General features: G+C 42.7%; 1 protein-coding gene across 13 annotated transcripts in view; it reads right to left on the bottom strand.

Moving 5' to 3' along the window:
- The window catches only part of LOC130522110 (muscleblind-like protein 2a), a 38285-nt gene extending 26728 nt beyond the window's left edge, over window positions 1–11557 (bottom strand). For 12 of the 13 annotated variants that reach the window (XM_057026135.1, XM_057026146.1, XM_057026144.1 and 9 more), the window contains exons 1-2: window positions 11253–11557; window positions 2662–3464 (exon numbers count right to left, since the gene is read on the bottom strand). In XM_057026135.1, coding sequence (XP_056882115.1) covers window positions 2662–2835 — 174 coding nt within the window. In that variant the 5' untranslated portion in view covers window positions 2836–3464; window positions 11253–11557. Of the gene's footprint in view, window positions 1–2661; window positions 3465–8244; window positions 8548–11252 lie in introns of those variants that run through there. The other variant, XM_057026134.1, reaches the window with a different exon arrangement.
- Between the last annotated feature and the right edge of the window lie 1730 nt (window positions 11558–13287).

The raw sequence follows: 13287 nt of genomic DNA on the forward strand, positions 1-13287 counted from the left end.
AAAAAAAAATGGGGCCAAGGGCAAAAAGTTCACTGGGGATTCCTCAAGGAGGAACAAAAAAAGCAAATTCCAGAGAAAATAAACAGTTCATTGTTTGTTCTGGTTTACCAAGTTGTAATTTGCTTTAGGAAACTACAACCTTACTGAAACTCAGTCACCTGTGACAGTCACCTGCTAGTGATGCTTTCCTTTCACCTGATAAACCACTTATGGAAATAGTACCTCTTTATCTACCATGGCTTCTCACATTTTCAGGGCTGCTTTCAATGGAAATTAATGATACCTTGAAAACTAAAGCTCGAACAACACAACTAAGCACGAGTGAATCCAGCTCATGATGAAGCAGAGTGGTGACAAATGTAGCATAGAGACAAAAATAATACCTTCAATATTACACCGCAGAAACCCCGAGAGCAGCACGGAGCGTCGATCTTGTGACTCTAAAACCAGCCCCAATAGGGATGACTCTTCACTGTGTGGCCCATGCAAATCACACTAGCTGTCTGAATATGCAAACGTTTATCTGATGGTCCTTTTCTGCTCCACACAAATGGAACTTGTGTTAGTGAATGGTCCAAAACCCCCACTATCCCTACCCTTAGCATGCCGATTATCTGCTGACTATGCCTGATAAAATACTGAAAGAAGAGATTGTTCTCCAAGCTCAGGTACAAGGGTGGATGCACAGTCACAAGCTACACAGAGATAAACACACTTGCAAATCTAATTAGCAGAGTTTCTCCATTTTCTCCAATAGTATGAAACTTTCTGATTGTGAATTAAAATTCACAGTTTTGAAAAACTCCACATACACACAAAAATTGCAGGCTGTAAATCTTGTTCAGTAGAAAGAAACATGTTAGCCTGACAACAGTAAAAGGGGTTGATTCCTCCACCCACTTTCTTGCCTACTACTGTCTAAAAAATGCAACACAGTTTATGCTTCCCACCCCATAACTCTGCTGACTTCCAGCTTAATGGGTCTCTAAAGTACCTCTCTGATCAATGACAAAGTCACACCTGGCAGCTTAACACGCTGGCTGTCACAATAACCTGATCACATGAGGTTTGGGAGGGCTACATGGGCATTATGGGGTGGAAACTGTCCTGCTGTGGAGCCAAATGCATCCCCTGATGTGTAATAAAGAACTCAATCTCTTCATTGTCACAAGGAAAGTCTTTGCAAGGCTGACAGAGAATTGGAGTCATGAGTTAAGCGATTCCAGTTTCCTTGTTCTGAATAGAGCCTTTAATTACAGACAGACCCATCTATACATTTATTGGTTTAGTGGCATTAGGGTTTTAGCTGATGGGGCTTCCTAAACTGCGTGAAATGACAAACACAAGATTTCTTGAGGAACAATGGCATAAACTGTCTCAAGATTGGATCCATGAATCCGTACGTTTTATACCACTTTTATTCCACCTTCATGGCGTTGAGGGGAAATGATGCATCGGATATTACAAGAAAATTCTGCAATGTTTGATATTTTCAACAGCTTCTATATCTTTTGTTTTAAACACTGAATCAAATGACCATTGTGTTTCTTCCTCTCCTGCTGTATGCATGACCTTCATCTTATAAATCTAATATGAACATTGGAAGATGCCTGGAAACATTTAAATTGTATATTTCCATGAGCAATAAATACAAAAACAATGGCATAAAAGAGGTAAAGCGTCAATAATGCAGGTATTATTTATAATTGTGATATTCATTGCAACATTCAGAAGAATCATAGTATTAAAGAGCTCAACTTCATTAGCATTAGCCAATGTAAGTAAATATCAGACCCGAAAGCTGAGTCCACAATTCTGCATTACCATTCTAATCCAAAACACACAGGATATTGATGTTATGCTTTTCAGAGCATTAGCACCAGTTATTACTGATATTCTGCAGGCTGCTCTATTAAACCTGAACAGAAACATCTCCAATGATGGAAACATCTGTAAGAAGATAAGACGTATGTCCTTAATAAGTGGAGCTGATTTATGTATCACAACTTTAAAGAGTTAAAAATGACACCTGATCCGTCAGTGCCTGGAAGCTACAATTCGAAGAAGTCAAGAGAAAATGTTGAAAGTTGGTGAAATAATTCATGTTCCTCAGCCAGGCTTGTCTGACTGTAGTTTCCAAAAGCAGATAAATCACCGAGTGCACAGCGTGCAGAGGATCTGTGTCAGATTGGTGGAGGATGATAACAAATTGATCATGACTGACTGACAAACATTTGGCCACTAAACTACAATAATGTGATGACTTATCAAATCCTTTTTCAAATCATCTATATACTTGAAATAAATGTCTTCATGATGACAATCAATGAAGATTTTGTTTCTTTTTTTCATTTTTAAATGGCACTCTCTTTCTATGATGGTGGTATGAAACAAGACAACACACCTCCATGACCTTTGGCTGCACAGGTTAAGCTGCTAACTACAACACAGCACGAAGTGCTGAAACCTGCTGAGAAGACAACCTACACCACCAACTATTTAGAACCATGAAACTGTAATATTATATCTTAGATTATAGTGAGGTTACTTTGGGAGAAATTGCCTTATTTCTGTGTTATGAAAATAAACACAGACTTTTATGTCTGTGTTTATTCAAGAGTAGAAAATATATAAAAATGATATTTAAAAAGAATTCCTTACCTTTAAAGAGTCAAAACAGGCAATTACTCTTCCATTCTCCACCTGGCAACTTTTAGGAGGGTGGGCAAATTTGCACTCTTCATCGCTGCGTGAACAAGTTCCTCTCTGAAACTGCCTGCACACTTCCAGGGTCAGCCATTTTGTGTCCCTTATCGATGCAATATTTAGAGCCATGTCAGCGGCTGGCTGTGGAAATAGAGTAGAAGCCTTGTGTCTTGGTTTTGGGAAGCGGTTATCTTCTTGAATCAGAGTGAAAATACACAACACGACTAAAAGTGTTCAAGCATGCAACCAGACGGATCTTCTTCAGTTCTGTTGGTGAGGTTTGTCCTTGCTTTTAAAAAAACGGAGGTGAGCGAATGACAATATGTTTGAGAGGGGACCATGGGACTACACGTTTGAGTGGTCAATCAGTACGTTTCAGATGCAGAGCTCTGACAAGGCAGAGGGGACATTCTTGGAAGGTAGTTCAGCTGGGTGTACGAGTGTCCCCAAAATGTCCTTCGTATGAGTGATGATATCTGTGTAGGAGGGGATGTTACAGGGGAAAAAAAAGTGTGGCGCTATTTTGAGATTCAATGGCACACTTAAGGGCAACACAAGGTTTCTGTTGCTCGTGAATCTCCTGTGCTTCTCCAGTTGTAGCTTCTCTTCACCTAGGCCAGGTAAGAGCAAAGCAAAAGGTGAGGGGGGGTCTGCTGCTGCGCTATGTCCTGTCAGGAGTTTAATGGAACAAATCTGGAGCTCTTCCAGCCTGGAATCTTCAAGTATGCTGTCTCACAAGGCACTTTTCTGTCAGCAATCTGAAAGGAGAGAGATGGGGGAAAGAACAAAAAAGAAAATGTCATTCAGGGAGAGAAAATAGCTTGATAAATAGGATGGAATATTATGATGAGGAACCACTTATCTAACAGGCTTCAAATGAAAAAAACAGTTTTAGTCTGCCAATCTGCATTTGTGTGCAAAGTGCAACAGAGGGGTACTAGCTCTTAGGGGCAGGGGGCTGATGAACCAGAGAAAAGGCAGTTGTGATGTTATTCAAAAGCCACTTGAGTTCAAGTATCCCCAATCACTGCTGTGTGCCATTGTGCTTTCAAGCCCGTCGACTCTCCGACAGAATGCATACAAAAACTGCGCTACGCCAAACGCTCTGTGCTCTGAGACAGTGGACAAGAGCATTGAGTTAAAGCAGCGATAGAAAAAAGCTCTGGCATCCAACCCACCCTGTGGAGTCATGCACAGTGGGATGATACAGCCAATAGAAAAGCGCACAGTGCAGCACTATTCCAGGCTCCTACCCAGCAGCCACAAAGGGGCCCAGACAGATCCATATGCCAGACACAATTATGACGCAACCCAGCATCTTGCAATATATCTGAATCTAGACACCGGCTCGCTGACAGTTTCCTGCCAGATCATATACGCGAGAGGTCTACACTCACCCGCCATTATTAGGACAGGCTTTTAGATCCATGCCTCTATGGAGAAAAGGCAACGGTGATAACTGATAAAGCAACAATTTCAGGAAGTGACCTTTAGCTTCAGTGTGTGGAATCCCTCGCTAAGCTACTGTGCAGGGAGCTCTGTTCTGGGCACATCTGGAAATGTTTTCCTGCTAACTGGGGGGTGGGAATTCAGGGCTAAGACACGGGGAGAAGAAGGCAAAGGGTTGTAAAAACAAACAGCTCCTTTAAGATTCCCTCTTTGCTCCTCCAAACTTGGAAACCCGTCTGTGCTAAACAGACTAGGAGATCATCAATCCAGCCAAGGGCTCACAACACTCATGCCTGAGACCACTTTTCAGTTCCCAATGAACATAACGTGCATTCCTTTAGATTGTCAGGGATAAAAACTTGAACATTTGCGACATGCACCACTGAAATGATGAAAAACAAATGAATAAGCGCTCCCAGGAGTGAATATAAGGCAAGATGTTTTGTCCTGAAAACCTAAATATTACATTTTGCCTTGGTCATTCTTGAACACTCTGCAGTTCTTCTAAAGTAAGCCTCAAGCGTGAAAAATAGAGTAAGATAAAGATATCAATGATAAATCCAAAACACCAACTTACTTTAACTGCGTATGGCATTTTTGTGCTTACAGATTTGCATATTTACAGCACAATCGTGGGTCATGTGAAATACTGCCATCAACTCTTTCAAACATATGAATGTGGAACTAGATCTTGTATGATTGTATTGTTCCATTAAAGATGCAATATGAGATATAGCATGATGTCACATCTGTTGATATTCAAAGTTAATAAAAAACAAAACAGAGAAATCTCACCCCTTCCCCTAATGTTTTCATAACCGTCAAAATAGAAAGTGGATCTGTACTAGGCTAATGTTGCTAAGACGGTTGAGCTAGCCCCAAATGTTCGGTAAGTAAATTGATATTTATATATGTACATGCACTGAGGACCACCCCTCCCCCACCATCGTGTTGGTGATTGGCTGGAATGTGGTTCGTTATGTTTAGGTGCACTGCCTGTCCCCCTCGTGTTTTGACGTTTACGACCCCCCTGTTGTCTGCAGAGACCGGGTTTTTTGTTTTTTTTACTGTGCATTCAGGGGACAGACAGCTCGTGGATCAAGGGGAAATGGAAACAATTTAAGACCAAAATGATGCAAGATCACATTGTGATCATCATTGTGTAATGATGATTTCAGATGAGATGAGATGAGAACCGTCCTGGCCTGAACATCCTGATCTGAAGGCCCCACTCCTCTCTGAGGCAAGATTTAATTTTGCATCATCTCCCCATGGGAGACAGCCAATCACTGCAGAACAGAAAGTCAGGTAAAAATCATGTTAAATGTGACCTTCAACAATTAATCCCTTCTTATTTTTAGAACCCGTAAGATGTGTGTGGTAACACTAACCTACTTTATCAGTGTGTGTAAAGGGATAACAGCGACATTTCTCTTATTTGGCCTTAGAAGAAGCCAATTATAGGTTAAATTGTGTTCAGTTATTCCTTAGTCTTCTATGAATATTACTGAACTGAAGGCTGTCACAGAATTGAGATGGTTGGCAGTGTTGAAAAGGGATGGCTGGATTTATCTGAAAAGCACACAGGGATTTAACAGGAAGCATTGGCAGTGTTTGCCATGAAAGCGACTGAAAACAAAATTAAGCTGAGGACAGCAGTTCAAAAAGATTCTAATAATTCATATAGGATGGAGACCACATCTGTTCCCACTTCCACTCTGTGCAATATGCCACATATCTAACTTCCGTGGAAGCATTTCCCCCCGTTTATTATTATGGTTACTGTCGATGTGCTGCATTGAGACCAGGCTTTGTGTAGTTTAATAACTAACTGCTGGTGTGTTGAGGCAGAGTATCTTGTGATAAAAGCACCAGAAAAAGAAAAGGCCTCACACAAGATATTTCAGTGCCTCCTTAGGTGAGCTAAGTCACATGCTGGCAACACAAATACATTTCAGTTTACTGTAATGAACTAGATTGAAACTAAAAGAATGTGACTATCAGGAGAAATGTTTACTTTGATGATTAAATCATTTATCTTTTTGCCGTCTCTCGTGGCCTCTGCAGTAAAGGACAAAAATCCAAATCAAACATAAAAAGCCATGTTCTGTTTATGTTTAGCATTCCTATGAAATGTCCCCTTCATGTCCACAGTATAAACACCGTACAGACAGGGTGACCTGATAAAGGAGGGTGGAGATGTGAAGGGAAGCACCACGGTACTAGACTTTATGGATTACTGACGCTTACTATGGCCAGCTGGCAGGGGCATTATCTTAGTCAGTCTGTTTAATTTAATGAGAGTCAGCAGGACCCAGACAACTCCAGTGAAACTCATTGCGTTACCTCTTGTATGTAACCCATTAGTCTGGCATCCGTGTGCTGTGGCTGTGCCTCGCAGTTTATCGGAGCTGCTGGTATTTGCTCAGTGGTCATGATAAGCTACCTGGTTTCCACTGGTTATACACTTTTAAGTTGAGGTCAACCAGCAAACAAAGACAAACACAGACGTGACCATGTGACTCATGTACATGACCAGGGCGTCTAACTGCCTGCCTTTCCATTTATGACTATTTTATGCTGTCGAACCGCAGTTCTGTTGGTCATTTGCACAGCCGAGAGGAAGGGGTAGTCAATGTTTTGCAGGGCTGTGGATAAAAGGGCTCATTGTGAAGGGGAAACTGGAAAATGTTCCATTTCCAGTGTGTAATGGAAAATGAGTTACACTTACAGCAGAAGTTTTATCAAAATCTCCCCTGTTCTGAGCAAACTGAACCCAAAGTTCAAAAGGAAATAACGGGGTTGTTCTTTGTAGCCCAACTTCTTTTTTTAATCCTACAGTCACAATGACACCTATGGAATTGTCTCCGTCATAATCTACAGCTTCTTTCATTCAATATCATCAAGTGCCATTAGCGATAAAGACGCTTGAGTGAGATCAGTGGGGCTAAGCTACTGTCCAAAGACAACACAATAAGGATTTCAGACTCAGCAGGTACATGTGTCCCATATGATATTAGCCTCAGCTTCAACGCAGTGACCCAAATGGCCTGCTTATGATACGGGACCCATCTCTTAGATTAGAGGGCTACTCTGTAATACAGTATACCTTTCTGTACGCGACGATTTTCAGCTCTTTTCAAGGACAATTGTAACACTTTAAACTGGGAATCAAAGAAGTCCTAAACTCATTACATTACAGCTGGAAAGAGGTGAGCAAATCTGCTCGGGTGGCTCGTATCTTTAAGTTGCACACCAAGGTAACATCATCCAAAATATGACAGAAGCAATACAACTGTTGAAAAATACCAACAATTTTCCTCCTTAAAACTTTTGGTACATTGATAGAGGGTTTCTGGTTCGAATGGTTCGGCAATAAACGACCTCGTCTAACACGTATCCCATTACAGGAACAGGAAAGGCTGGACTGATGTTCCATCATAGAATACACCCACTTCCCCCTGATCTGCAACCAGGCACATGACACTACGCTGGCCTCCTGAATGCAGGCGATGATGTCCACGGTTTGACTGCGGCAGACCCAGCATCAAGTGACAGCTAAATCCGGGCTAACAAACGCACCGCATCAGAAACGATCCTTCCCTTCTCAAACAGTCAATTTCCCATTTGTTCAGTCCAAACATACAGGACAAATGACAGAACAACTTGTTATTAAGCAAACCCAAAAGTTGCAGTCTGTTAACATTTTCATGAGGTCAAATGTAACATAGCCCAAGTTGGTCCCAATAGAGTGAAAAATATGCGGTCCACGTGACATCTGGACAGAGGAAGGGCTAAGTTGACTGCTGGGATAATAAAGCCTCTCTGAAGAGAAAGTCCATTACAGTGCTGGAAGCTGCAATAATGCTAGTCACTCCGTCTCTGCAAGCCCCAGTGCTCCTGCTCTTTAATCCCAACTCTCTAAATTTTCTTTCTCTCATTTTTCTCTTTCTCTCACACTGATAAAACATTCCCTCATGCTCCCTCCCCCACCCCGGCTGGTGTTGCAGCACACTGCAGCAAAACTTCTGAAAAAGCCTCTAAAAAAGAAGAGGAAAAAGCCGTGCCAGTATGACAGTCCATTCCCACCTTATTTAACAGGATCCAGTAGATCTTCCCGTGTCTTTTGGCCGTCCGGAGCAAAAGGAGGCAGCCGATGCCTCAGTGACAGAGAACTACACCGCGGCTTTTCAGTGACTGGAGTTAATGACCATGTGAACTGTTGTCATTCCACGCGAGCCGCAGACTGCTGCAGCCGGAGGTTCATGCCTAGACGGGGATTTTCTTTTTCGGTGTCTCTCTCTCTTTCGGCAGGCAGGAAGAGGAAGAGTGTCTACTTCAACTATTTGGCTGAACGGCTCCAGCCAACCACTCCCCCCGCAGTCCCCATATCCAGCCCCTTCCTGCCCACCAGCCTGTGCCTAGGCTCCGCCTCCTTGCAAATCAGCCAATAGAAGAAGGGCTGCTTTCAATTACAGCATCTCTGCCTCTGCGTTGAAGAGAAGTTACTGGATGAAAAAGTGCTCTGGTTGAAACAGCTTCTGAATGCTGATCGTGAAGGTATTCCCCCAATCTCCAAAGGCTTGAAAATTTCCATTAAACTAAGATAAAATAAAACTGGGCCGGTTACGCACGACAAATTTGTCCCAGGAAAACTAACTCCCGCGCATGCAGGACGACGCCGCAAGACAGTGAAGCTTTTTGAGCCGCTGCCAAAATGCAGCCATATGATGCTGATCAGCCCTGTCCTTGTCTCTGTGCTGTCATCATATTTACCACCATCCCCCCCCAGGAAACAAACACGCCGCACCGCCTCCCCCTCCCGCTGGCCCTCGCCCTCCCCTCAGCATCTGACCTCTAAACTCATCAGCACCACCCCTACAGATACAAAGACACACAAATGCTTTCAGAAGAGCAATGTGCATCCTTCCCCTGCAGGACTAAAAAGGGGTTGTCCAAAGAAGTGGCCATTTCTGTTACCGTCATTGGCGTTTAAAAAGCTTTTGCCTGGCTCTTAAAATTGAACTTTTCCCCAATTCCCAGCCGATGACATGCTGATGGGGCTGTGCAGCTTGGAGCGGGACAGAAGCGATGAGTCAGAGGTCCGGCGTCGCCACGTTTTAGCCCGCGTTCAATACAACGGCTGTACCATCTTTGTCACCGCGCTCCCGCTTGACAAAGGTCGGGACCGAGAGCCGGAGTGTTTCGCTGACGTCACCGAGGCCGAACCGTCTTTACAGTTGTGGAAGAATCAAAAATATTTGCTTTTCGCAGACGATTCCCACAATCCTGTGCTGCACAAGCGACGTACTTCTCAACACTTTCAGCGGCTGAGGGGGACCGACCTTCTTCATTTTCCCCTCTAGGGTGAAAAATTGTCTACCTCAGCAGATGAGACTAAACGCTTACGTCACCATGCATCGGGGCACCTGTAATTAAATAACACAGGCAGGCGCCGCCATTAGCAAGGGCTGAACTGAGGAGGTGGGGGTGTTAACCTTTCTCAAAAGCAAAAGTGTCACCTTACATCATTCACATCAACATGCTACACACAGATGCAATAGACAGGAGGAGGGGGGGCTGCGTCTCGAGAACAGCTGGGTTCTCAACCACATTAGCCAAAACTGTCAATGGAACATCAATGAATGTGTAAGGACCCCTGGCTGCAGCTGATTTCTGCAGGCGCACCTAAAACCATCTAAGTCCCAAATAGATTTGTCGGAGAGGAAAACAAACAAAACCCTCACAGGCAAACGACTCAGGCCACTTCCTTCCCACATGGCGTCCCCTCCCCTCTTTTTATCCTTGTCCTGCCTGACCCTAAAAGGTTTGGGCTTCTGTGCACAGCAGATCCTGTCGCTCGGCAAACCCTCATTTTTACTTTAGTATTCTGAAACAATGCGCCCGATCCTCTTCTTCAGAGATTCCAAGTGTTTTATACTGACAGGAAAAGAGCAAGAGAGACAGACGGAGGGAGAGAGAGAGAGAGAGATCAATGCAATGGCTGTATCATGTTCTATTATTAGCCAAATCAAATCAAGGAGCAAAGAGATGTTTTCTTTTTACTCAGCACCTCTTCTGGTAAATGCATGATATTTGAGACAGCTACATAGATGCATGGACCGGTTGGTAAAAATTCTGTGCAAAGAGAGCGAGTTTGAAATGTCACAGTTGGGATTAGCACAAAAACACGTTTCCATTGGTAGAAATCAGTAGACAGGCAGGTTTCAAAGGTAATTAGATTTATACTTTATATTCAAGTACCCACCCCCAGTACAAACTTCTACATAATTGTCCTGCCAAGTGAATATCTGTAACTACATTAAACTACATGGACTTAGCAACTATATAATAACACATCTAAAAACGAATGCCGTTTCAGGACATTTTGATCTACAGGTCTGTTTTTAGAAGGTTCTGACCACATGCGTGGCCTGATAAATAGTACATTTCTTAAAAAACCAATGGATCTAGTCAGGATTGAGCAGTATGAAGCCTCTGGGCAAACGATCGAGTTGTCAGTTAGCAGATCCCCAATGAAAGAAGCCATTCAGAGAAGAGCTCTGTTGCTTCGGCAGGTCGCTTCACAACAACGGGCAGCTATTATTGAACATTTATTTACTCTCATCAATGTATGACCGTTCTGCATTTGCATTTAGAAAAGTCACATCTATGTCAGTCTCATGGAGTGGAGGCGATTGTATTCTTGCAAGGTTTCATAGCCCATTTCAAAGATTTTTTTTTTTGGATGGGGGGGAGAGACTTCTTGTGGTTCCGTCATTAAAAGTAATTGAGTAGCAACAAACAGCTTATTCCTGAAAGCACTGCTCCGGGAGGGCGCACCCTGATATAATCTGATTTTATTTAATGGAGCTGCTTTCACTGAATGGCATTAGCTATCCGAGTAAAAGGTTTCAATAACACAGCTAGCAAAACAATCACTAGTGTAAGACAATTCTGCCTGAACATACCACAGCTACGGCCGTTTTCGCAGGCTGACAGATGGCAGCTGCATACGCTTTGAAGCAGCAACACGTTTGTAACATAAGAACAAATGCTGGGTGTGCTAGCATCCAAGCTAACTACCTGCTGCTTACCTGATGACGAACCTGTCACATCCAGCTGTACTTGGCGAAGCGGCCGCCTGTCGAGAGCGCTGTGCCGTCTGAAACAGGGCACACGGTCCGCGATAGGACGGTGGAAACGCTTTCTGGCTCACTCTTCTCCTTATTCCCGGTAAATAGCAAACTTTTTCTGCCTTTCCTGTTTGTGGACTGAAGTAGCTTGCCAGTAGCTACGTGCTAGCTCGCTAACTACTTTTAAGGCTAAGGTAGGAAGCAACAAGCGATTTTGACAGTTCGATGAAGTGTTGAAGGTACTCCGCTAGGGGGGATTTTCACTGCGATCTAAATATCAACAACACCTCTATAAGCCACTATTTCCCCTTAAATACTATAACTAATATTGATAGTTCTCTTTTACTTAGTGTAGCCTTGTATTTTCTTCCACTTGAATACAATAGTCAATCTACATTTAATCTATAACACTTTCACACCCTACAGTCCAGATGGTACGATCCAGACGAACCAAGGGTAAATGGAAGGGGGAGGGGGGTGCTTGTTACCTTGGAAACAACAGTGAATCTCCCTTGGGGAAAGATGTAGTCACTGATTTATGAACCAGTGACTGTCTGTCAACAAAGACCGATGAAAACGTTAGGGAAATATAACAATAATTATTGAAATTTACTTATTAACTACTGCATCAACAACACACTATGTGATGCTTCTATGCTAATGTCAGTCAAAGCATTTATCATTTATGCAACAATTTCTGATGTAAATATTTAGAATATGTATTTAAAACGTGTAATAAACAAAGAACTGCATTCTTAAAGTGGTACGCTGACTTATGTGATGCAATGCATGCCAGCATTGTTTTAAACCTCTCAAAATAATCACCACAGAAATCCCATCATCATAAATCCAGTTGATGCTCTGCAGAGGCTAACGCGTGTGCACCTTTGCATGCAGGCTAATTGCATACAGCTGGCTTGATTGTGCAGTCGCACAGAGTCATCAATTGTCAGCAGGAGCAACAAGTCAACAAGGAGCGTGTGACAAATATCGCCAGAATCGAAAGGGAGGTGGGGATCTAGTCCCACTGATTACTGCCAACTCTGTGCGCCGCCCATTGAGGGCATGAACAATGATCATCAAGGTCACAGATTGCTCGACTCATTGGAACCCCACTGAGAATGAAAGCGTGTTTGTCAGTATCAGTAAGACATGACTAGCATGCTGCCATAGAGTGATGTTAATGTCTTTCATGCACACAAAAGAGAACTTTAATGCTTGATCAAATATACTGTTGAAATTCACAGAAATAAAAGATTTGGGCTTATACAGGTGATGGCAGCCATGGGACATCTGGCACTCACCACACAGGTGGCAATACTCATATTTTTTTTTAGAATTATACTGTTATTCTTTCTTATTTTTTAGTTACGACTGATGCTAATTTACTGCTATGTTGTGGGTGTAAATCAGTGTGAAATCTGCAACTCCTTGCAGAGTGACATAAGTATTTGTCTTTTAAAATAACAGGAAAATGAATTCTCAAATGCAAATACAGTTATTTTTACTTAAAGTAATTGAGTAAACGTATTTAGTGACGTTCCTGCCATCAGCATTGATTCAGAAAAAAAAATCTAGGGATATCTGAATATAAAATTATAAAAAAAAGTGTGTTTGGCATGCAAATGATTATAAGAAAGTGCTCACATGGGTCCGGCTCATCCCCCTCAAGGCCTAATGTATTGATCTCGATGCAGAGGAGGCACTTGTTTTAAAAAAAAAAGGCTGCTGCCAGCATAGTTCTCCATAACACCCACGCAGTTGCAAACAAATGTGCCAGCATAAACTGGACACATAAAACACACGGATACATGCAGCAAGAGCAGCAAGGAACCACACAATTATCAGAACTGCTTATCGCAACTCCTACCAATATAAGATACCTGATTCTATGTGTTGAATGCATTGGATTATGCGTTAAATAGTGCTGTTTCACAGTGAGTTGTTTAACTGCAGCCTTTATCACCTTTTCACAATCCCTGTCCAAGAAGCAGTT

This window comes from Takifugu flavidus, chromosome 3 (genome assembly GCF_003711565.1).
Source record: "Takifugu flavidus isolate HTHZ2018 chromosome 3, ASM371156v2, whole genome shotgun sequence".
Classification (NCBI taxonomy): Eukaryota; Metazoa; Chordata; class Actinopteri; order Tetraodontiformes; family Tetraodontidae; genus Takifugu; species Takifugu flavidus.